The sequence below is a fragment of the Bufo gargarizans genome, chromosome 2 (genome assembly GCF_014858855.1).
Source record: "Bufo gargarizans isolate SCDJY-AF-19 chromosome 2, ASM1485885v1, whole genome shotgun sequence".
NCBI lineage: Eukaryota > Metazoa > Chordata > Amphibia > Anura > Bufonidae > Bufo > Bufo gargarizans.
The window spans coordinates 17806271-17828733 of record NC_058081.1 but is presented as its reverse complement, the minus strand read 5'-3'; the positions used below and the strand labels follow the sequence as shown (position 1 = coordinate 17828733).

Here is a 22463-nt window from a genome sequence, read left to right as displayed (position 1 = left end):
ATTGTGACCTGAGCAGAAGAATAGTGACTGGAGCAGGAGGAGGAAAACAGGGACTATAACAGGAGGAGAAGAATAGCAACTGGAGCAGGAGAACAGTGACCTGAGCAGGAGAATAGTGACCTGAGCAGGAGAATAGTGACCTGAGCAGGAGAATAGTGACTGGAGCAGGAGGAGGAAAACAGGGACTATAACAGGAGGAGAAGAATAGCAACTGGAGCAGGAGAACAGTGACCTGAGCAGGAGAATAGTGACCTGAGCAGGAGAATAGTGACTGGAGCAGGAGGAGGAAAACAGGGACTATAACAGGAGGAGAAGAATAGCAACTGGAGCAGGAGAACAGTGACGTGGGCAGGAGAATAGTGACCTGAGCAGGAGAATAGTGACTTTAGCAGGAGAATAGTGACCTGAGCAGGAGAATAGTGACCTGAGCAGGAGAATAGTGACTGGAGCAGGAGGAGGAAAACAGGGACTATAACAGGAGGAGAAGAATAGCAACTGGAGCAGGAGAACAGTGACCTGAGCAGGAGAACAGTGACCTTAGCAGGAGAATAGTGACCTGAGCAGGAGAATAGTGACCTGAGCAGGAGAATAGTGACCTGAGCAGGAGAATAGTGACCTGAGCAGGAGAATAGTGACCTGAGCAGGAGAATAGTGACTGGAGCAGGAGAATAGTGACCTGAGCAGGAGAATAGTGACTGGAGCAGGAGAATAGTGACCTGAGCAGGAGAATAGTGACCCGAGCAGGAGAATAGTGACCTGAGCAGGAGAATAGTGACCTGAGCAGGAGAATAGTGACTAGAGCAGGAGAATAGTGACCTGAGCAGGAGAATAGTGACCTGAGCAGGAGAATAGTGACCTGAGCAGGAGAATAGTGACTGGAGCAGGAGGAGGAAAACAGGGACTATAACAGGAGGAGAATAGCAACTGGAGCAGGAGAACAGTGACCTGAGCAGGGGAACAGTGACCTGAGCAGGAGAACAGTGACCTGAGCAGGAGAACAGTGACTGGAGCAGGAGAAAATAGTGACGTGAGCAGGAGAATAGTGACCTGAGCAGGAGAATAGTGTCCTGAGCAGAAGAATAGTGACCTGAGGAGGAGAATAGTGTCCTGAGCAGGAGAATAGTGACCTGAGCAGGAGAATAGTGACTGGAGTAGGAGGAGGAGAACAGCGATCGGATCAGGAGAACAGCAACTGGAGCAGGGACTAGGGCCTGTAACAGAAGGAACACGAGAACAGTCACAGAAGGAGGAGGAGGAGAACCAAAGGTGGAGGAGAACAGAAACTGTAGTAGGGGTAGAAAAGCGACTAGAGCTGGAGGAGAACAGCTGAGAATAATAAACTTTTCCTGAAAAGAAGAGTGGCTCCTTCAGATGTGACAATAACCTGGACCACACCATGGGGATTCATCTGTTGTTGTAGATGAGCACACCTTAGGATTCTGGGGTATCCTCATAGAGACCCTAATAGTAACTGAAGAACAGGAACCTCAAAAAGAGAACTCACAAGTGGCCCCCGGGTGCCCAGAACCTGGTACTCACAGGACGGTGCGAGGGCACTGGATCTGACCCCAGACACATGGCTGATACTCAGGCTTTACATAGGCCTCCACTCCATCTTCCACCATACAGGTGATCGTCCGCGTCACGACATAAGCACACCAGTTCCTGAAAGAAATACAAGGATCATATCACGATATGAACTACCATGCACAACACATAATATCACCAGCCTGTCCTGATACTGAACACTACACACAGGTAGATGAGGGGACACTAATAAATGTCACACACATAAAGCTGGGGTGACAGTAATAAATAGGACACACGGGGAGAAGTGGGGACACTAATAACTGATACACAGGGATCAGAGGGGACATTAATGAGTCTGACACATGGGGAGGAGAGGGGACACTAATGACTGTGACACATGGTGAGATGGAAAAACTAATGACTGTCACACACAGTTTTAGGTGTAAAAAAAAATTTGCAAACTCCCTTTTTATCACCTGCGGCAGAAAAACCAGCAGGAGGACGCGTCCAATTTATAAGGAGGCGCACACTTCATCATAAATTAGGCGTGTTCTCCACCAAGCGGAAGGGAAACAAAGACCAGCATAAAAATCTGGACTTTGTAAATGACCCTCATTGATTCCCACACCTGTAACCCTGTCAGTGCTGGGTGATAATGTGTTCCCTGTCATCAGGTTCCATCAGACGAGCCTGCAGTATAGTATCAGGCCAGTAGATGGCGAAACTGGCTGACCACACAGCAGACACGTCTGGGCCCCTGAACTCACAAGCTACGTGGACAGTAAGACAGCTGAAACTATACAGACAATAATATAATGACCGCTGCAGCCCCAGGAAAGCACGGTGTGAAACTCAATGCATTACCCAGGACTGCGGAATATAGGTTACCTGTCCTGGTGAAGTATAGAAGAGACCAGTATAGAGATGACATGTCCTAGGGGAGAATAGAAGAGACCAGTATAGAGATAGCATGTCCTGGTAGAGTGTAGAAGAGACCAGTATAGAGATAACATGTCCTAGGGGAGAATAGAAGAGACCAGTATAGAGATAACATGTCCTGGGGACAATAGAAGTGACCAGTATAGAGATGACATGTCCTAGGGGAGAATCGAAGTGACCAGTATAGAGATAGCATGTTCTAGAGATGAATAGAAGGGACCAGTATAGAGATAACATGTCCTGGGGACAATAGAAGTGACCAGTATAGAGATAACATGTCCTCGTGGAGTGTAGAAGAGACCAGTATAGAGATGACATGTCCTGGTGGAGAATAGAAGAGACCAGTATAGAGATAACGTGTCCTGGTGGAGAATAGAAGAGACCAGTATAGAGATAACGTGTCCTGGTGGAGAATAGAAGGGACCAGTATAGAGATAACATGTCCTGGGGACAATAGAAGTGACCAGTATACAGATGACATGTCCTGGTGGAGTATAGAAGAGACCAGTATAGAGATGACATGTCCTGGTGGAGTATAGAAGAGACCAGTATAGAGATGACATGTCCTAGGGGAGAATAGAAGAGACCAGTATAGAGATAACATGTCCTGGGGACAATAGAAGTGACCAGTACAGAGATAGCATGTCCTGGTGGAGTGTAGAAGAGACCAGTATAGAGATAACATATCCTGGTGGAGTGTAGAAGAGACCAGTATAGAGATAGCATGTCCTGGTGGAGTGTAGAAAAGACCAGTATAGAGATAACATATCCTGGTGGAGTATAGAAGAGACCAGTATAGAGATAGCATGTCCTGGTGGAGTGTAGAAGAGACCAGTATAGAGATGACATGACCTGGTGGGGAATAGAAGAGACCAGTATAGAGATAACATGACCTGGTAGAGTATAGAAGGGACCAGTATAAAGATAACATGAACTGGTGGAGAATAGAAGAGACCAGTATAGAGAAAACATGTCCTGGTGGAGAATAGAAGTGACCAGTATAGAGATAACATATCCTGGTGGAGTATAGAAGAGACCAGTATAGAGATGACATGTCCTGGTGGAGTGTAGAAGAGACCGACCAGTATAGAGATGACATGTCCTGGTGGTGGGGTTGGGTGGAGTATAGATGGGTCCAGCGTAGATACTGTATGGTGGGGGGACTATAGAACCACATCTATAATTTAGCGGTGGTTGTGGCCAGCAGTGGTTAGCGGAGGGTACAGGTGCTTCACTGAATTATAGTGTTTGTCTGTGTGATACTAGTTCCTTAGAAAAAGTTCTGCAAAAAAAATTAATCACCCAATCACCCCCATCACCCCCGCTGTTCCCGTTCCGACACTTCTCGGCCTCTCATAGATATCTACTTCTTGGTGCCTCACAGCGCTGACCTACCTAAGCGGTGCTCGGCTGAGCGGTCATTTCCTGCAGGCTGACAGGCACTCCGAGGCTTTTCCAGATCATTTTCATCATCCGGACAACCCCTTTAACTACTAACAGTCATGTTAAAATTGGAAAAACCCTCCCAAGAAAGTCATTTTTAATGTGTATCTGCAGTAAATCTTGTTGGGGCACAACTCAGCGGACACTATTGCATGTTTAACCCCTTAGGGACATCATTAATTTTAGCCTTAAAAACCAATAATATTTTCCCCCTTTGTGTTCTAGCAGTCATAATTTTTAAATTATTTGAAAGCTGACATTCCAGGCTTTCAGACAATACCAGAATGACAGCAATCTGTTCAGTACAGGGGAAGATATCACTGTTAGAAATCGGGATGCAGTGAATGCAGCTGAAAGTAAAAGCAGGTTTTACCCAGGATTATTCCCGACTCGATTTCTAACAGCGATATCTCCTCTGTTGCTTTGGCTAATGCTGTCATTTTGGTCTTGTATGAAAGCCTGGAACGTTAGCTTTCATACAAGATATGTTTCTAGCTGCTACCATTCAGGAGATAGCAGCATCTAAAACAGCTGCCCCCCCCCCCCCTCCACTGGGCTCAGGCAGAACAGTTAGCTACTTTTCCCACTGCCGGAGCTGGACTCAGGCAAAACAGTTATAATCGTACAGTGAAACTTTCTATTAGACTTTGTGTTCCAGTTCCTCACTATGATAATAATCTCAGTGAATGGAAACCTTTTTTTTTACAATCAGTTGCAAACCTTTACTGCTCACAGCTGAGACTTTGTTACAATGTAGCCATGTAGACAGGCCTCTTTGATGTAACCACAGCCACCCCTGGCTACAATGTGAGTTGGATGGAGCAATCATGTGAATTACAGATGTTTCCAGTCACCTTCCACTGACACCAATAAGGAATGTCACGGGGAGAACTAATCATTGTAGACGAAACTGGGACGACCAGGAATTCTGCCAAGTTTACACAGTGTAGTCCCATTACTCTGAGCACCAGATAAAATCCAGAGTCATCGCCATGTGCTGCAGGGACAGCAGGTAGACAGGATGGGAGTGGATCCACACCTCGTAGCCAACGTTCCCCTCTCACATCAATGGCACGTGGTGCTCCACAGCTTCTACGTCGTTTATTTATAGCGCCATTTGTCCACTGATGATACACTTTTATCACAGCCGAATGCAGTCTATCACGCCTTATATGACCACCGAGGGATAGGTGTGCAAACAGCATATCACACGTCTTATATATCCACGAGGGATATGTGTGCAGACAGTCCACCACACAACTTATATACCCACGAAGGATATGTGTGCAGACGACGAATAGCACAACTTATATGCCCACCGAGGGATATGTGTGCAGACAGCCTATCACACGTCTTATATACCCACCGAGGGATATGTGTGCAGACAGCCTATCACACACCTTATATACCCACCGAGGGATATGTGTGCAGACAGCCTATCACACTCCTTATATACCCACCGAGGGATATGTGTACAGACAGCCTGTCACATACCTTATATACCCACCAAGGGATATGTGTGCAGACAGCCTATCACACCCCTTATATAACCACAGAGGGATTTGTGTGCAGAGAGCCTATAACACTCCTTATATACCTACTGATGAATATGTGTGCAAACAGCCAATCACACCTTATAAACCCACCAAGGGATATGTGTGCAGCCAGCCTATCACACACCTTATATACCCACCAAGGGATATGTGTGCAGACAGCCTATCACACACCTTATACCCACTGAGGGATATGTGTGCAGACAGCCTTTCACACACCTTATATATCCACCAAGGGATATGTGTGCAGACAGCCTTTCACACACCTTATATACCCGCCGAAGGGATATGTGTGCATACAGCCTATCACACCTTATATACCCACCGAGGAATATGTGTGCAGACAGCCTGTCACACACCTTATATACCCACTGAGGGATATGTTTCAGACAGCCTATCACACCTTATATACCTACCAAGGGATATGTGTGCAGACAGCCTATCACACACTTTATATACCCGCCGAAGGGATATGTGTGCAGACAGCCTATCGCACCCCTTATATACCCACTGAGGGATATGTGTGCAGACAGCCTATCGCACCCCTTATATACCCACTGAGGGATATGTGTGCAGACAGCCTATCACACACCTTATATACCCACTGAGGGATATGTGTGCATACAGCCTGTCACACCTTTTATACCCACCGAGGAATATGTGTGCAGACAGCCTATCACACCTTATATACCCACCGAGGAATATGTGTGCAGACAGCCTATCACACCTTATATACCCACCGAGGAATATGTGTGCAGACAGCCTATTACACACCTTATATACCCTTAGAGGGATATGTGTGCAGACAGCCTATTAAACACCTTATATACCCTCCGAGGGATATGTGTGCAGACAGCCTATCACACCCCTTATATACCCACCGAGGGATATGTGTGCAGACAGCCTATTACACCCCTTATATACCCACAGAGGGATATGTGTGCAGACAGCCTATCACACCTTATATACCCTCCGAGGGATATGTGTGCAGACAGCCTATCACACACCTTATATACCCTTAGAGGGATATGTGTGCAGACAGCCTATTAAACACCTTATATACCCTCCGAGGGATATGTGTGCAGACAGCCTATCACACCCCTTATATACCCACTGAGGGATATGTGTGCAGACAGCCTATCACACCTTATATACCCACCAAACTTAAGAGGTGATAACAGGCTATTATATCTGGTATGTGTCAGATGATATCAGGAGATTATAATAGGTGTATGACAGGTGATATCAGGAGATTATTTTAGGTGTACGAGAGGTTATATCAGGAGGTTATATCCGAAGATTATATTAGGTGTATGAGATGTGATATCAGGGGATTATATCCAGTGTATGAAAGGTGATATCAGCAGATTATATCAGTGTATGAGAGGAGATATCCGGAGATTATATCAGGTGTATGAGAGGAGATATCAAGAGATTATTTCAAGTGTATGAGAGGTGATATGAGGTGGTTATATTTGGAGAATATATTAGGTGTATGAGAGGTGATATCAGAAGACTATATCAGCAAATTATATTAGGTGTATGAGATGTGATATCAGAGGATTATATCCAGTGTATGAGAGGTGATATCAGCAGATTATATCAGGTGTACGAGAGAAGATATCTGCAGATTATACCAGGTATATGAGGGGTGATATCTGGAGATTATATCAGGTGTATGAGAGGTGATATCAGGAGATTATATCAGAAGATTATATTAGGTGTATGAAATGTGATATTTGGGGATTATATCCAGTGTATAAGAGGTGATATCAGCAGATTATATCAGTGTATGAGAGGCTACAGTCATGTGAAAAAATTAGGACACCCTTTGAAAGCATGTGGTTTTTTGTAACATTTTTAATAAAAGGTTATTTCATCTCCGTTTCAACAATACAGAGAGATTAAAGTAATCCGACTAAACAAAGAAAACTGAAGAAAAGTCTTTTCAAGATCTTCTGTAAATGTCATTCTACAAAAATGCCTATTCTAACTGAGGAAAAAGATAGGACACCCTCACATGTATTCCCTCTTAAATTGGCTCAGATCTCACACAGGTATATCACACCAGGTGCACATAATTAGTAGATCGTTACTCTGCATGTTGAATGAGGCTTGCCCTATTTAAACCTCAGACATTTAGTTTGGTGTGCTCCTGACTGTTGAAGTGAGAGTGAGCACCATGGTGAGAGCAAAAGAGCTGTCAGAGGACTTCAGAAAAAAGATTGTAGCAGCCTATGAGTCTGGGAAGGGATTTAAAAAGATCTCAAAAGATTTTGAAATCAGCCATTCCACTGTCCGGAAGATAGTCTACAAGTGGAGGGCTTTCAAAACAACTGCCAACATGCCCAGGACTGGTCGCCCCAGCAAGTTCACCCCAAGAGCAGACCGCAAGATGCTAAAAGAGGTCTCCAAAAACCCTAAAGTGTCATCTCGAGAACTACAGCAGGCTCTGGCTACTGTTGATGTAGAAGTACATGCCTCTACAATCAGAAAGAGACTGTACAAGTTTAACTTGCATGGGAGGTGTGCAAGGAGGAAACCTTTGCTTTCCAAGAGAAACATCGAGGCCAGACTGACATCTGCCAGAGATAAAGTTGACAAAGACCAGGACTTCTGGAATAATGTTCTTTGGACAGATGAGTCCAAAATTTAATTATTTGGACACAACAGCAGAGGACATGTTTGGCGTAAACCAAACACAGCATTCCAAGAAAAGAACCTCATACCAACTGTGAAGCATGGAGGTGGAAGTGTCATGGTTTGGGGCTGCTTTGCTGCAGCAGGACCTGGTCAGCTCACCATCATAGAATCCACGATGAATTCTACTGTGTATCAGAAGGTGCTTGAAGAACATGTGAGACCATCAGTTAGAAAATTAAAGCTGAAGCGGAACTGGACCATGCAACATGACAATGACCCAAAACATACTAGTAAATCAACCAAAGATTGGCTGAAAAAGAAGAAATGGAGAGTCCTGGAATGGCCAAGTCAAAGTCCAGATTTGAATCCCATTGAGATGCTGTGGGGTGACTTGAAAAGGGCTGTACGTGCAAGAAACCCCTCAAACATCTCACAGCTGAAAAAGTTCTGCATTGAGGAGTGGGGTAAAATTTCCTCAGACCGATGTCGAAGACTGGTAGATGGCTACAAGAACCGTCTCACTGCAGTTATTTCAGCCAAAGGAGGTAACACTCGCTATTAGGGGCAAGGGTGTCCTATCTTTTTCCTCAGTTAGAATAGGCATTTTTGTAGAATGACATTTACAGAAGATCTTGAAAAGACTTTTCTTCAGTTTTCTTTGTTTAGTCGGATTACTTTAATCTCTCTGTATTGTTGAAACGGAGATGAAATAACCTTTTATTAAAAATGTTACAAAAAACCACATGCTTTCAAAGGGTGTCCTAATTTTTTCACATGACTGTATATCCGGAGATTATATCAGGTGTATGAGAGGTGATATCAGGAGATTATATCAGGTGTATGAGAGGTGATATCAGCAGATTATATCAGGTGTATGAGAGGTGATATCAGGAGTTTATATCAGGTATATTACAGTTGATATCAGGAGATTATATCAGGTGTTGAGAGGTGATATCAGGAGAATATATCAGGTGTATGAGAGGTGATATCAGGAGATTATATAAGGTATATTACAGTTGATATCAGGAGTTTATATCAGGTGTATGAGAGGTGATATCAGGAGATTATATCAGGTGTATGAGAGGTGATATCAGGAGATTATATCAGGTGTATGAGAGGTGATATCAGCAGATTATATCAGGTGTATGAGAGGTGATATCAGGAGTTTATATCAGGTATATTACAGTTGATATCAGGAGATTATATCAGGTGTTGAGAGGTGATATCAGGAGAATATATCAGGTGTATGAGAGGTGATATCAGGAGATTATATAAGGTATATTACAGTTGATATCAGGAGTTTATATCAGGTGTATGAGAGGTGATATCAAGAGATGATATCAGGTGTATGAGAGGTGATATCAGGAGATTATATCAGGTATATTACAGTTGATATCAGGAGTTTATATCAGGTGTTGAGAGGTGATATCAGGAGAATATATCAGGTGTATGAGAGGTGATATCAGGAGATTATATAAGGTATATTACAGTTGATATCAGGAGATTATATCAGGTGTATGAGAGGTGATATCAGGAGATGATATCAGGTGTATGAGAGGTGATATCAGGAGTTTATATCAGGTATATTACAGTTGATATCAGGAGATTATATCAGGTGTATGAGAGGTGATATCAGGAGATTATATCAGGTATATTACAGTTGATATCAGGAGAATATATCAGGTGTATGAGAGGTGATATCAGGAGATTATATCAGGTGTATGAGAGGTGATATCAGGAGATTATATCAGGTGTATGAGAGGTGATATCAGGAGAATATATCAGGTATATTACAGTTGATATCAGGAGATTATATCAGGTGTATGAGAGGTGATATCAGGAGAATATATCAGGTGTATGAGAGGTGATATCAGGAGATTATATCAGGTATATTACAGTTGATATCAGGAGATTATATCAGGTGTATGAGAGGTGATATCAGGAGATTATATCAGGTATATTACAGTTTATATCAGGAGATTATATCAGGTGTATGAGAGGTGATATCAGGAGATTATATCAGGTATATTACAGTTGATATCAGGAGATTATATCAGGTGTATGAGAGGTGATATCAGGAGATTATATCAGGTGTATGAGAGGTGATATCAGGAGATTATATCAGGTGTATGAGAGGTGATATCAGGAGATTATATCAGGTATATTACAGTTGATATCAGGAGATTATATCAGGTGTATGAGAGGTGATATCAGGAGATTATATCAGGTGTATGAGAGGTGATATCAGCAGATTATATCAGGTGTATGAGAGGTGATATCAGGAGATTATATCAGGTGTATGAGAGGTGATATCAGGAGATTATATCAGGTGTATGAGAGGTGATATCAGCAGATTATATCAGGTGTATGAGAGGTGATATCAGGAGTTTATATCAGGTATATTACAGTTGATATCAGGAGATTATATCAGGTGTTGAGAGGTGATATCAGGAGAATATATCAGGTGTATGAGAGGTGATATCAGGAGATTATATAAGGTATATTACAGTTGATATCAGGAGTTTATATCAGGTGTATGAGAGGTGATATCAGGAGATTATATCAGGTGTATGAGAGGTGATATCAGGAGATTATATCAGGTGTATGAGAGGTGATATCAGCAGATTATATCAGGTGTATGAGAGGTGATATCAGGAGTTTATATCAGGTATATTACAGTTGATATCAGGAGATTATATCAGGTGTTGAGAGGTGATATCAGGAGAATATATCAGGTGTATGAGAGGTGATATCAGGAGATTATATAAGGTATATTACAGTTGATATCAGGAGTTTATATCAGGTGTATGAGAGGTGATATCAGGAGATGATATCAGGTGTATGAGAGGTGATATCAGGAGATTATATCAGGTATATTACAGTTGATATCAGGAGTTTATATCAGGTGTTGAGAGGTGATATCAGGAGAATATATCAGGTGTATGAGAGGTGATATCAGGAGATTATATAAGGTATATTACAGTTGATATCAGGAGATTATATCAGGTGTATGAGAGGTGATATCAGGAGATGATATCAGGTGTATGAGAGGTGATATCAGGAGTTTATATCAGGTATATTACAGTTGATATCAGGAGATTATATCAGGTGTATGAGAGGTGATATCAGGAGATTATATCAGGTATATTACAGTTGATATCAGGAGAATATATCAGGTGTATGAGAGGTGATATCAGGAGATTATATCAGGTGTATGAGAGGTGATATCAGGAGATTATATCAGGTGTATGAGAGGTGATATCAGGAGAATATATCAGGTATATTACAGTTGATATCAGGAGATTATATCAGGTGTATGAGAGGTGATATCAGGAGAATATATCAGGTGTATGAGAGGTGATATCAGGAGATTATATCAGGTATATTACAGTTGATATCAGGAGATTATATCAGGTGTATGAGAGGTGATATCAGGAGATTATATCAGGTATATTACAGTTTATATCAGGAGATTATATCAGGTGTATGAGAGGTGATATCAGGAGATTATATCAGGTATATTACAGTTGATATCAGGAGATTATATCAGGTGTATGAGAGGTGATATCAGGAGATTATATCAGGTGTATGAGAGGTGATATCAGGAGATTATATCAGGTGTATGAGAGGTGATATCAGGAGATTATATCAGGTATATTACAGTTGATATCAGGAGATTATATCAGGTGTATGAGAGGTGATATCAGGAGATTATATCAGGTGTATGAGAGGTGATATCAGCAGATTATATCAGGTGTATGAGAGGTGATATCAGGAGATTATATCAGGTGTATGAGAGGTGATATCAGGAGATTATATCAGGTGTATGAGAGGTGATATCAGCAGATTATATCAGGTGTATGAGAGGTGATATCAGGAGTTTATATCAGGTATATTACAGTTGATATCAGGAGATTATATCAGGTGTTGAGAGGTGATATCAGGAGAATATATCAGGTGTATGAGAGGTGATATCAGGAGATTATATAAGGTATATTACAGTTGATATCAGGAGTTTATATCAGGTGTATGAGAGGTGATATCAGGAGATTATATCAGGTGTATGAGAGGTGATTTTAGGAGATTATATCAGGTGTATGAGAGGTGATATCAGCAGATTATATCAGGTGTATGAGAGGTGATATCAGGAGTTTATATCAGGTATATTACAGTTGATATCAGGAGATTATATCAGGTGTTGAGAGGTGATATCAGGAGAATATATCAGGTGTATGAGAGGTGATATCAGGAGATTATATAAGGTATATTACAGTTGATATCAGGAGTTTATATCAGGTGTATGAGAGGTGATATCAGGAGATTATATCAGGTGTATGAGAGGTGATATCAGGAGATTATATCAGGTATATTACAGTTGATATCAGGAGTTTATATCAGGTGTTGAGAGGTGATATCAGGAGAATATATCAGGTGTATGAGAGGTGATATCAGGAGATTATATAAGGTATATTACAGTTGATATCAGGAGATTATATCAGGTGTATGAGAGGTGATATCAGGAGATGATATCAGGTGTATGAGAGGTGATATCAGGAGTTTATATCAGGTATATTACAGTTGATATCAGGAGATTATATCAGGTGTATGAGAGGTGATATCAGGAGATTATATCAGGTATATTACAGTTGATATCAGGAGAATATATCAGGTGTATGAGAGGTGATATCAGGAGATTATATCAGGTGTATGAGAGGTGATATCAGGAGATTATATCAGGTGTATGAGAGGTGATATCAGGAGAATATATCAGGTATATTACAGTTGATATCAGGAGATTATATCAGGTGTATGAGAGGTGATATCAGGAGAATATATCAGGTGTATGAGAGGTGATATCAGGAGATTATATCAGGTATATTACAGTTGATATCAGGAGATTATATCAGGTGTATGAGAGGTGATATCAGGAGATTATATCAGGTATATTACAGTTTATATCAGGAGATTATATCAGGTGTATGAGAGGTGATATCAGGAGATTATATCAGGTATATTACAGTTGATATCAGGAGATTATATCAGGTGTATGAGAGGTGATATCAGGAGATTATATCAGGTGTATGAGAGGTGATATCAGGAGATTATATCAGGTGTATGAGAGGTGATATCAGGAGATTATATCAGGTATATTACAGTTGATATCAGGAGATTATATCAGGTGTATGAGAGGTGATATCAGGAGATTATATCAGGTGTATGAGAGGTGATATCAGCAGATTATATCAGGTGTATGAGAGGTGATATCAGGAGATTATATCAGGTGTATGAGAGGTGATATCAGGAGATTATATCAGGTGTATGAGAGGTGATATCAGCAGATTATATCAGGTGTATGAGAGGTGATATCAGCATATTATATCAGGTATATTACAGTTGATATCAGGAGATTATATCAGGTGTATGAGAGGTGATATCAGGAGATTATATCAGGTGTATGAGAGGTGATATCAGGAGATTATATCAGGTATTTAATGTGAGGTCATGTATTTGGCACACGTCTCTATATGATGCTGGGGGAGTCTGTGTCGTTGGAGAACCCCAGTTCAGCCCTGATTCCGGGACCCTGATTTCTGCATCTGGGGGTTTATATATAATCCTCCAACAACATGGAAATTACTGGCCATGAATCCTGCGTGGTCCCCGAGTCCTCCTGGTAGTGTGGGTGCCCCTCAAAACAAAAGCAAAAAATCAGCCTGGTCACTAGTGGAGTAGAAATAAGGCCACTTATCCATCTATTTCAGGTGTAAAAAATGTGCGCCTACATAAACAGGTCGGAAAAAAGTCACCAAGATTTGAAAACTTCTGACTTAGTGTTCATGCACACGAACGTATTTTCTTTCCGCTTCCGTTTTTTTTGCAGACCGTATGCGGAGCCATTCACTTCAATGGGGCTGTAGAAAATACAGAAGTTACTCCCTCTGCATTCCGTTTCCGTTTGTCCGCATGGCCGATCCGCAAAAAAGTTGTGGCTATCCTATTATTGTCCGCAAATCACGGTCCGAGACCCCACTCAAGTCAATGGGTACGCAAAAAATACGGAACGCACATGGAACACATCCGTATGTCATCCATATTTCATCTGCATTTTGCGGATCCATACTGTAGAAATGCTATGCCCAGCCCATATTGGTCATGTGTTTGGTGATTAATAAATTACTTCCGCAAAAAACTGATCAAATACGGAAACCACACGGATATGTTTTGTGCAATAACGAAACGGAAGAGGACTTAAATCATAGAAAAAAAAACTCTCAGATACGGAACAACGGATCAGTGAAAAACGGACCGCAAAACTACAACGTTCTTGTGTTTTGTTTGACTGTGGACCCCGGGGAGCTCACAAATAGGTTTTGTGAGACAATATGGCAACGAAGACCCTATTTGCCGACATATTTTGACAACAGTTTTTGGTGTAAAAATGTTGCACGACTTTTTGAACCTGTTTGACTTTTTTCTAACGGGTATTTTTGCACCTCGTTTTACACATAGGAGTGTCTGGGGGGCAGGGAGTGCTTTCTGGGGTTTGGGCCCCAACAAATTTACCAACATTTAGCCTGGAAACAGTAAATGTTGGCCAAAAACTACTCTAGCCAGGGTTTAGTCTACTGTTTCCACCAGGCGCACAGACTACTGAAGGTCCACCTTATATATGGCGAGGAGCATGCCTCATCATAAATTAGGAGCCTCTTCCACCAGCAAATCCAGTGCAAAAGGAGACACAAAGACCAGCATAAGAATCTGTGTAAGACCAGGCGTAAATGTACAGAAATGACCCTCAAGAGCTTTATTCTCATGAAATCATGGACTGATGCCTTGATGATGTGATGATCTTTATACTAATGGGAGGTTCTGTTCTCAAGTTTCTGGGCCACGTCACAGGGAAACGGATCCTGTGACATCCCCACAGAATCATCTGCCATTAGAGTGTCTGGTCGTCACATGTCTGACAGCTGAACATCTGGAGACAGTTCTTCACAGTACTGAGAAGCGCAGTCTAAGACAATGTCATAGAAATACACTGCCGAGAGTGAACATCTGTATAGAATTACTGATGTAAGCCTCGGCAGACGGGAGGGGGGGAGGACAAGTGGAGCCCTACTACAGGATATTGGGGTAGGTGTGTGCCTTACGTATGACCTGTACGGAAGTCAGGCAAATTGTAACGATGGCGCAGAGGTGTGAACATCAGTCCAACCAGGCCTAACGTATCTAAGGGAATCTATGATGAAGATTCATCAGTGACCTGTACTTAAACGTGGGCGCACATCAATATGTGGAGATCACTTACCACAATGTGTGCAGCCCTTCTGTGTCCACAACACGGGTGCTTATTACCTATTGGCCAATATATGAAGATCAACTATCCCAATTTTTACATTACAGCTCTTCTGTGCCCACAACATGGGCGCTCGTCACCTACCAGCCAATATATGGAGATCAACTACCCAAATATGTGCAGCCCTTCTGTGACCATACCTTGGCCTCTCATCACCTATTGGCCAATATTTAATAATATCAACTACCCCAATGTGTGAAGCCCTTCTGTGTCCACAACATGGACGGTCATCACCTACTGGCCAACATGTGAAGATCAACTACCCCAATGTGTGGAGCCCTTCTGTGTCCACAACTTGGACGGTCATCAACTACTGGCCAACATGTGGAGATCAACTACCCCAATGTGTACAGCCCTTCTGTGTCCATACCTTGGCCTTTCATCACCTAGTGGACAACATGTGGAGATCAACTTCCCCAATGTGTGCGGCCCTTCTGTGTCCATACCTTGGCCTCTCATCACCTAGTGGACAACATGTGGAGATCAACTTCCCCAATGTGTGCGGCCCTTTTGTGTCCACAGTATAGACAGTCATCACCTACCAACCAATATGTGGAGATCAACTACCCCAATGTGGACAGCCTTTCTGTGTCCACAGCATAGGTGCTTATCACCGATCGGCCAATACATGAAGATCAACTATCCCAATGTTTACACTACAGCTCTCCTATGTCCACAAAAAGGCGCTCATCACCTACTGGCCAATGTGTGGAGATCAACTGTCTCAATGTGAGCAGCCATTCTGTGTCCACAAAATGGGCACTTATCACCTACCGCCCAATCTCTGGAGATCAGTTACCCCAAAGTACAATAAGCCGACAACTGGACGACACGGAGGTCATTAATTCGAAAAGGAATCTGTATCCCATTATGGCAGATTTTAGCACCTACCTGTGTCGACTGGCAGCCCGCAGTCCATTCTGGGGCTGTGTCATCCCTTGCGCTGTCATCACTTGTCCCTGGGGGGCAGCACCCCCTGTGTACAGGTTATATCGAGGAGGGTAGTTAGTGGCGTAGGCTCCACTGATATACAGTAGGTAGGTTAGAAAACACAACATATTAGACCTTTTCATCATCATCGTTATAACGGTGATCAACTGTAGAGACATTAATTACAATGGACAAGATGGGAAGAATCCAATGACATCATAGACCAGGAGTCATCAGCAGAAGACACCTTAACTGGTCTCCGATTTTCTCACACTTGACGAGGTGTACTCCAACACAGAGACCACCGGTCCAGAACACGTCAGTCCAGGGCTGATTGCAAAGATTTTCATAAGACCCTGAAGGCTCTAAAGTGTCTGAAATAATCAGCAATAAATTCCACAGTGATGTCTATCTGCCTGATGGGGGCTGTAATCATGTGTCAGGAAGCTGTTTGGAGAGATATCCAGATAGTAGTGGTAGTACCCTCAGAAGTTAAGCAAGCTGTGGCATTCCTCAACATAACCAGGAACATGTATCCTTATGAGACGAAGCACAAAGTCTTCTGTACATCCCAGACTATGGTCCAAGTGATCTACTACATCACCATCAAAAATACTCCACGTCACTTCAAACAAAGCTCTTCCTCAGCTGTGGAAATCCTCCCCAGATCACACGATCTCCTGGATCCAGATCATACTTTATCTCCTAGGTCTAGATCACTCTTTGTCTCCTGTTTCCAGCTTACGCTTGGTTTCCTGAGTCCAGGTCACACTTGATCTCCTGTGTCCAGATGACACTTGGTCTACTGGAACCAGACTGGTCTCATGTGTTCGGTGCCTCCTTTGGGACAGTCCTTTTGCTTGCTGCCCCCGCACTCTCAGGAGCCTCCTTAAACCTCCTTGGACAGCCCAGCACTGCCAGCATCCTCCTGGAGAGGGAGAAGAAAGCCTGGAGCAGGAGACTGTGACTGAGGAGGGGGAGGAGAGAGACAACTGAAAGAAAATCTTCATTCCCAACCCCCTCCCAAAACTTCCTGCCTCCCCTAACTGTCGATGTTAACCCTGCAGATCACCTTCCATCCTGACTGTAAAGAGTGCAAGCTCTGGGGGTTCAGGATAGTGCTCTGTGAAGGACAACTAATGATTGCAATTTCTGCGTTACAGATGTTTCCAGAAATGTCTCTGGTTCTGCGTAGATGCTGAGATCCATGGCTGCCCCCGTAAATATATACACAGGAGTACTGGCATACATCTGTATCCTCCCTCCTTTCTTTATATATACTGTATATATACCCTGAGCTGCCTGTGTATGCCTGTGACTAAGCATCATAGTACCTTCTCTGTATTCACGGGAGACACTGAGCTCTGTAGTATTGTAGACATGGTACAGGGTGTGGCATTGAGTGAATTACAGCACTCAATGCCAGTCTTCTGCATCAAAAGACAGTAAGATGTTGTCTTGTAATAGGAAAGCCATGGCTTTTAGAGAAGAAATTATTATTTTACTCCTGTAGAAAGGGCTGGATCAGTTATTTGTATTGCGGACCCAGCATAGAACATGGGGGTCACTGCTTACGGGTAAGGGAAATGCAAAGGAAGTGCAAAATTCGAAAGGCACACATCACTGTCCAAACCATAGAGTTATGGAACCTATGCCCACAAGATGTAGTAATGGCTGAAAGTATGGAGGTATAGGAGAAAGGGTCTGAGGCACATATTGGACTTTATGTAGAGTGTGGATCCAGAAATCTGTTCGGTGGCCACCAGGGTCCACGCCATTCAGTAGATAGGTATATTCATGCTCCGAAAATAATAGTGACACACATAGAGTGGCTCCAACAGTAATTATTCTACACCCAGTGACCCAACAATAATGATGCCAAGCAGATAGGGCCTTTGACAGTATTAGTGGAAACCCAAAAAATGATGTTCAGTAGATATTGATCTCAATCATTAATAGTGCCCACATAATAATCGTACCAGAGTGCCCCCATAGTGCCTAGATGCATGACCCCAATAGTAGCTTTTCTAGAGAACTTCCCCCTTGGCCCAAAGTGGTCTACAATGGAGAATGGCATGGGTACAGAGCCAATGGCTCCTGAACTTTGGCGCAATTTTTTGCTTTTTCAGGACACGCAAGTTGAAAGCTGAGCTTGACTCATGATCGACATAGATGCCATCAACAATTGACTTGACAATTGTGATTGATGGGTTACTCTGTTGTATGTGAACCCTTGTAGCGCACAATACTCAGAAGATAAATGAAGAGTTTTCGTTCTTTGACACAGAGAAAGAGATGATGGAATAAATCCACCAAGTCCCAGTGAGTAAGTCACACGATGGAGAAGGAAGGATTGTCCAGATCATACAGAAGAAGTGAAGCTGTGCAGCAGGTAAGGCATGATCTCCTTATACCTTATGATGTTCCTGAGGAGCACCTCACTGAATACAACTGCAAATATCACCAAGCCCAAAATTCTGGAGAAAATCAAACAATGGGCTGAGGGCTCTGATAAGATAAGCCCCATCTGTGGGTGCAAGGCGTCTACTTTTCACATGAAGGGCATTGATGGAGGCCAGAAGTGACTGATAAGAGCTTTGATCGTAGAGTGGAAGGCTTATGAGAGTTTACCATATGGATGGAACAATGTGAGCATTATGACATCATAGAGATGAAAGAGGAGAAGCTGCTATTACACTAAAGCATCACGTGGTGGGAAATGTAAAGATAGAGATCAATAGAAAGAAGAACTCCAGCAAGGCTCCTGCCGTATACCACTGAGGCCAGTGATTGACTGCAGCAGTGACGTGCCATACACTGCTCGGAAAAGAAACCTTAGGTGAAGACTATAGCTGCCATGATGGCAGTGGATTGAGTGCAAAGTATGTTGTGTTTGTCTTTTATTATATTTGAGGACACTGGGGGAGTTTTGTTATAACTTGGATAACCCCTTTAAGTTATTAAGAGTTAGGGTTATAGTGAAAAATAATAGCACCATACAGCATCTGCATAGTAAGTCGCTACCATGAGACAAATACTCAATGGCCTACAGTACAAACTTTAGTGCTTGTAGTTGTGGTGCTCCTCATATGGTGGTGGACTACAACGTCTATCATCCATGATGCCTTCTGATTCTATCTATGGCCAATAGACTGTGAGAAAATAAACAATGACACAGAGAGAAGGTAAGGGAGGAGACCAGAAGAGGGTAAGGGAGGAGAAAAGGAGATGTTGTGAGTGAAACTGTGGACCAAGAGAGAATAATGAAGGAGACTGGAAGAGGGTAAAGAAGGACACTGGGAGAGAGCAAAGGAGGAAAATAAGAGAGGACCTGAAGAGAGGAAAGTGGAGACCAGGAGAGGGTAAAAGAAGAGAACAGGAGAGAATGTGGCCAGGTAAGGGCCAAGAAAAGTTAACAAGGGAGACCCTGATTTGGTCCGGGAAAGGGTAAATTTGAAGAACAGGAGAGGGTAAAGTAGGAGAACAGGAGAAGGTAAGGTAGATGACCAGGACAGGTTAAAGAAGGAGACTGGAAGAAAGTAAAGGAGAAGACCAGGAGAGGGTAAAGGAGAAGACCAGGAGAGGGTAAAGAAGACCAAGCAAGGAGCAGGTAAAGCAAAGCATGTTGGATGAACACTTTCTTACAGACCCCCGGCTTCATTGCACGTACAATGATTAATAGGAATTAAAGCTGCAAGAGAAGCTGAAAGGTCTAACTAAAGAAGAGCAATAGAGTTCTGAAAGATCTAACTAAAGAAGAACAATAGAGTTCTGGGAAGAAAGCTGAAAGCTTGTCACATCACTGACCAGAAGCTAAGGATCAAAGGAGAAAAAGAAAAAAGATGACCAACACATCAGTCACCATGATTAATACCCCCACCCCTGCCTTAACACCACCAGGAACGAAAAGTACTGGGAAAGGGAAGTTTGGAATTAGTGTTGGATCCTCATACTTAAAGGAGTTCTCCAGGATAGCCTATCCTTAGACCATCACTATAGTTCAGTGGGAGCAGTGCTACACTACGTAGTGGATGAAACTGTGTAGGTCTGGTGCCGCTGATTGAGGGTGTTTCTGTGAGTCAGACCCCGACCAATCTGATATTAATGAACTAGGCTAAAGGTATACAAATCCTGGAGAACCCAGGATTAAAAGTAATGTGGCAATTGTCCATCGACTCATTTGTACAAACAATCTGACCATTATAATGTCAGACTAAACTGTCAGATCAGGGAGACAGTAAAAAACAAACAAACAACAAGAGAGTGGGATTGTGCAAAGGGGAAAATACCAAACACTTGTAGGTTCAGCCAAAAAATTCCAGTCTAAAAGGATGGTAGAACAAAATGGTCAAAATTGTGTATATGGGCAGCTTTAGAAGCTCCTTCATCTCTTTTTAACACACTATTTATACTTCTCTTCAATACTCATTAACCTACAGATTGTTCATGTTATAGAAGGTAATGAAACACAAGGATTCTTGACTTTTTGAGCCAAGCCTGTATGTGTATGGGGGGGTCGGAAGAGATATCTGTTTCAGATGACAGCTATTGAAGGTGTTTGGCACCTTAAGTAGGTTTTCAAGACCAAAGACAGCTAATTTTACCTTTATATATCCTTTCCAAAGTCGACTGCGTACTTTTTCCCCCACAGGGTTAATTAGGGTGGTCTTTGGCAGTGATGGCTAACCTGCGGCACTCCAGCGGTAGTGAAACTATGCCCCCCAGCATGCTCCATTCATTTAAATGGAGTTCTGAGAACAGCCAAGCAAGTGCACATCTTGGGAATCGTAGTTTTACCACAGCTGGAGTGCCCGAGGTTAGCCATCACAGGTCTATGGCATCTTTTGTAGTTTGTTTCGGTTCAGCGCTCAATTCTGGTTCCTTCCCATACTGCTTAGCAGGCATCTTTTCTGTTGCAAGACCTCCCAGTTCACCTCCTGCACCAAGAACCTGTCCACTTAACCCCAATTTCTAAGATCCTGGCCACTCCACCTCCTTTACTAAGTTCATTCCCAGCCCACCACCTGCTTTGTGAACCGACCCGCACAGTCCGCTTGCTCTTACAATCTTAACACTCCTGGCCTTTCTACAATAAGTACATTTTATATTGTGAATCTTATGCAAAGTTGAAAGCAGATAGAGGCCACCAATTATACGATGGGTGATCCAGTCTCCAGAGAGAATGGTCACATGTGCAGTCCAAAGCAGGAGAGACACAAGTGCAATACAAGACACTTAGGACTGGAGCCTATAGTCAATGAGCGGCAGAACGGTTGGAGCTCTTTGGATAAAGCAAAGGAATTACAGATATTCTATTCAGCAGATTTTAGAAGAACATGTTTTAGGTCTTGGAGAAGGGTCGTGTGACCAACAGATTCTTCGCTGTAAGGGTATAAGGGTAGTGTGACCTAGAGGTTTTTGACTGTTAGAGCATATGAGTGGACTGACCTAGAGGTTCTTCACGGTAAGGGTTTTCTACTTTCTACTTTATATTTGGCATCTGACAACATTTTACAGCCCACGCAAATTCTAATGCTACATTTACATGCAGCGATCAAACTCACAATTGTCTGAAAGGAAGCGTTGTGTCCCGACAATCGCCTGCTCGTTAGTAGGGGAGAAGCCCTGCAATTACACACAACGATCTCCTCCACTGTCTGGGGACGAACAATAGCTACTGTTATCGCTTGTCTCCATACAGAGTCATTGTTTCTGGGATTGTGCTGTTTCAACAGAAATAATGACTGAGGTGTCCACATGAAAAGTCATTTCACCCAATGAATGATGATCGGATGATCTGTGGCACCTTTACAAGAGCAGATTACCTGGAACGAGCATTCGTACAAAAAAACGCTCACAACAATCGCCATGTAAACCCGCCTTAAGTCCTACTGTTTCAACGTACTTTAGAAAAATTTGATTCAGGCCTCTATTTGCAATCTTGCTTGTAGAGTTCCACATTGTGAGAAAGAGTCTGGAGAGACACAGATGCAAGTGGAAGACTCAGGAGATCTTGTAGAGACACAGAGACAGGTGGAAGGCTCAGGAGACCCTGTAGAGACACAGAT

The 22463-nt window shown here is 42.8% G+C and overlaps 1 protein-coding gene across 3 annotated transcripts in view; it reads right to left on the bottom strand.

The window, feature by feature from the left end:
- Positions 1-17371, bottom strand: part of EMILIN1 (elastin microfibril interfacer 1) — a 32231-nt gene extending 14860 nt beyond the window's left edge. For 2 of the 3 annotated variants that reach the window (XM_044278686.1, XM_044278687.1), the window contains exons 1-2: positions 16357-17371; positions 1540-1665 (exon numbers count right to left, since the gene is read on the bottom strand). In XM_044278686.1, coding sequence (XP_044134621.1) covers positions 1540-1665; positions 16357-16574 — 344 coding nt within the window. In that variant the 5' untranslated portion in view covers positions 16575-17371. The remainder of the gene's footprint in view (positions 1-1539; positions 1666-16356) is intronic. The other variant, XM_044278685.1, reaches the window with a different exon arrangement.
- Between the last annotated feature and the right edge of the window lie 5092 nt (positions 17372-22463).